Below are 3,766 nucleotides of genomic sequence, written 5' to 3' on the forward strand. Positions count from 1 at the left end.
AGGAGACAGAGGGAAGGAGACAGACAGAGGGGAGGAGACAGACAGAGGGGAGGAGACAGACAGAGAGGAGGAGACAGAGGGAAGGAGACAGAGGGGAGGAGACAGACAGAGAGGAGGAGACAGACAGAGAGGAGGAGACAGACGGAAGGAGAGAGACAGAGAGGAGGAGACAGAGGGAAGGAGACAGACAGAGGGGAGGAGACAGACAGAGGGGAGGAGACAGACAGAGAGGAGGAGACAGAGGGAAGGAGACAGAGGGGAGGAGACAGACAGAGAGGAGGAGACAGACAGAGAGGAGGAGACAGACGGAAGGAGAGAGACAGAGAGGAGGAGACAGAGGGAAGGAGACAGACAGAGGGGAGGAGACAGACAGAGGGGAGGAGACAGACAGAGAGGAGGAGACAGAGGGAAGGAGACAGAGGGGAGGAGACAGACAGAGAGGAGGAGACAGACAGAGAGGAGGAGACAGACGGAAGGAGAGAGACAGAGAGGAGGAGACAGAGGGAAGGAGACAGACAGAGGGGAGGAGACAGACAGAGGGGAGGAGACAGACAGAGAGGAGGAGACAGAGGGAAGGAGACAGAGGGGAGGAGACAGACAGAGAGGAGGAGACAGACAGAGAGGAGGAGACAGACGGAAGGAGAGAGACAGAGAGGAGGAGACAGAGGGAAGGAGAGAGACAGAGGGGAGGAGACAGACAGAGGGGAGGAGACAGACAGAGAGGAGGAGACAGAGGGAAGGAGAGAGACAGAGAGGAGGAGACAGACATGCGGGAGCAGACAAACCAACACATTCGCATCTCAATGCGTTATAACTGACGCTTTCAGACAGGCCTATGTGTGCAGCTGTAGGGTTTGCCGGTCGACATGCACACATTCGGTGACTTAGGTTTAAGGTACTAACATTTCTGATGCTTGTGCGTCTCACGCTTTGTCACCATTTCTCAAATCGTCTGTATATGACGCCCTGAGATGAGAACGGGCTGGACAAACAGAGGGGAGGACATCTCACCTTCTCCTGAACCGCCTCCTGAACAGCTCTGGCTCGCTGACTCGGCTTCCGAACCCTCTTTCCTTCCTGGATCACACCTGTACCTTTCCCGCCGTCACCTGTCCCGCCCACGCCGTCACCTGTACCTGTCCCGCCCACGCCGTCACCTGTCCCGCCCACGCCGTCACCTGTCCCGCCCACACATTGGTTTTCCTGACTGCTTGTCACACTCTGCTGCTCCTCCACCCTCGCTCGTTTCCTCCCTTTGGGCGGGGCTTTAGGAGGCTTTTTGGGGGTGGAGTCAGATTTACGGCGCCGGGGTTTTCGGCGTTTGGGGGCAGGCCTTTGTTTAACTGAGGTTGAGCCATGGTGACTGGTGGTGGGGTAGCAAGAAATGGTGTAGTTATGATCGCTGTGGAGAGGAGCAGGGTGGCCTGAAGTGGAGGAAGCAGAGGGCTGATTGGTGGGTTTGGAGGGGGGCGGGGCTAAACTAAAGTTTTGAGTTGAAGACACCGTCCTATCAGAGCAGGCGGGTGTGGCGTTCAGTCTGAGAGCAGCAGCAGGAGGTGTAGTGTCTCCTATTAAAAGAGGAGCATGAGAAGGTGTGTCAGTTCTGGTCAGAGGAGAGGAGTCGACCCCAGCAGGAGGAGGTCTTTGAGGAGGCGTGGGGGACATGGTCGCAGAGGTGGGAGGAGTCTGAGGCACCAGCTGGATCAGAGCGGTGCAGGCGGTGTTCTGGATCTGAGCTCTGCCGGCTTCAGCCTGAAAGGAGCAGAAACCAAAGTCAGACCAGGTTCATCATCAGAGTCCGGGCTTCACTTCAGAGGACCAGTAGAACCAGCTCCTGTACTAGTTTCTGTAGTTGACATGGTCACAAGTGCCTTACGGGCCCCCAGGGGCCCCCGACAGGTCAACAGAGCCAAACTAAGATCAGCACTGTGATAGTTAAAGCTATGATTAATTAACCCCATGACAACAGACATTTAGAAAAACTCAATAAAAACATCTGGACAAAGAACAACTACCAGCTGTGGAAGCGAGGATGTCAAGGACAGGTGAGCTGGTTTGATGCCAATATATTCAGGAAGGAAAAAGCTGGCACTGTGCTTAATTATTTGTCCTAACTTTTCTTTACAAATTCTCAGGTGTGAAATGTTTAAGGGTTGGGTAGTGTTGTTTATCCATACTGGCAGTGGTTTGAGATTTCTGTGTTGAAAAACAAAACAGTTAATGGACTGTATTGCGCCTTTAAGACGGTCCCTTACCCCGCCTACAGTAACAGGAGCGTTGGGCAGACTTTCACTAAACTAAATTCACCTGGTTTCCAAACACAATGGTAGAGCTGCCGCTGCACTTGTTGCTATCTTCCACGTGTTGTATCCCCGTTACCTTCCGTACAGGGATACCGAGTACCGTCATGTGTTCAGAATTTTGGCATTGACTTGGTACTTGGTACCCTACGCCGCAGCTCAGTACCCTGTGCCATAGCCCCGTACCTAGCACAGTAGCCCTCTACCCCCGTACCTTACGCAGTAGCCCTCTACCCCCGTACCTTACGCAGTAGCCCTCTACCCCCGTACCTTACGCAGTATCTCTGTACCCTGTAGCCCCGTACCTAGCACAGTAGCCCTCTACCCTGTACTCCCGTACCCAGCGCAGTAGCCCTGTACCCTGTAGCCCCGTACCCTGCGCCGTAGCCCCGTACCCTGCGCAGTAGCCCTGTACCCTGTAGCCCCAGTACCGAGCGCGGTAGCTCTATACCCTGCGCCGTAACCCCGTACCTAGCGCAGTAGCTCTGTACCCTGCGCCGTAGCCCCGTACCCTGTAGCCCCAGTACCGAGCGCGGTAGCTCTATACCCTGCGCCGTAGCCCCGTACCTAGCGCAGTAGCCCTGTACCCTGCGCCGTAGCCCCGTACCCTGCGCCGTAGCCCTGTACCCTGTAGCCCCGTACCGAGCGCGGTAGCTCTGTACCCTGCGCCGTAGCCCTGTACCCTGCGCCGTAGCCCCGTACCCTGCGCCGTAGCCCCGTACCCTGCGCCGTAGCCCCGTACCCTGCGCCGTAGCCCCGTACCCTGTAGCCCCGTACCGAGCGCGGTAGCTCTATACCCTGCGCCGTAGCCCCGTACCTAGCGCAGTAGCTCTGTACCCTGCGCCGTAGCCCCGTACCCTGTAGCCCCAGTACTGAGCGCGGTAGCTCTGTACCCTGCGCCATAGCCCCGTACCCTGCGCAGTAGCCCTGTACCCTGTAGCCCCAGTACCGAGCGCGGTAGCTCTATACCCTGCGCCGTAGCCCCGTACCCTGCGCAGTAGAATCTTGGAGTTATCTTTGATCAGGACATGTCGTTTAAGTCTCACATTAAGCAAATTTCAAGGACCGCCTTTTTTCACCTACGTAATATTGCGAAAATCAGGAACATCCTGTCTAAAAATGATGCAGAAAAACTAGTCCATGCATTTGTTACTTCTAGGCTGGATTACTGCAATTCCTTATTATCAGGCTGCTCGAAAAAGTCCATTAAGACTCTTCAGCTGATCCAGAATGCTGCAGCACGTGTTCTGACAGGAACCAGGAAAAGAGATCATATTTCTCCTGTCTTAGCTTCTTTGCATTGGCTTCCAGTAAAATCCAGAATAGAATTTAAAATCATTCTTCTTACCTACAAAGCTCTTAATGGTCAGGCACCATCTTATCTTAAAGAGCTCATAGTACCTTACTACCCCACCAGAGCACTGCGCTCCCAGAATGCAGGGTTACTTGTGGTTCCTAGAGTCTCC

The 3,766-nt window shown here is 54.8% G+C and overlaps 1 protein-coding gene across 4 annotated transcripts in view; it reads right to left on the bottom strand.

The window, feature by feature from the left end:
• The window catches only part of snapc4 (small nuclear RNA activating complex, polypeptide 4), a 30,004-nt gene that overhangs the window by 6,001 nt on the left and 20,237 nt on the right, over positions 1-3,766 (bottom strand). For all 4 annotated transcript variants that reach the window (XR_006822453.1, XM_046034764.1, XM_046034763.1 and 1 more), the window contains exon 19: positions 1,012-1,752. Coding sequence is in view for 3 of the 4 variants with exons in the window: in XM_046034764.1 (XP_045890720.1) it covers positions 1,012-1,752 (741 nt within the window). In the remaining variant the exon portion in view is untranslated. The remainder of the gene's footprint in view (positions 1-1,011; positions 1,753-3,766) is intronic.

Source organism: Micropterus dolomieu, linkage group LG21 (assembly GCF_021292245.1).
Source record: "Micropterus dolomieu isolate WLL.071019.BEF.003 ecotype Adirondacks linkage group LG21, ASM2129224v1, whole genome shotgun sequence".
Lineage (NCBI taxonomy): Eukaryota > Metazoa > Chordata > Actinopteri > Centrarchiformes > Centrarchidae > Micropterus > Micropterus dolomieu.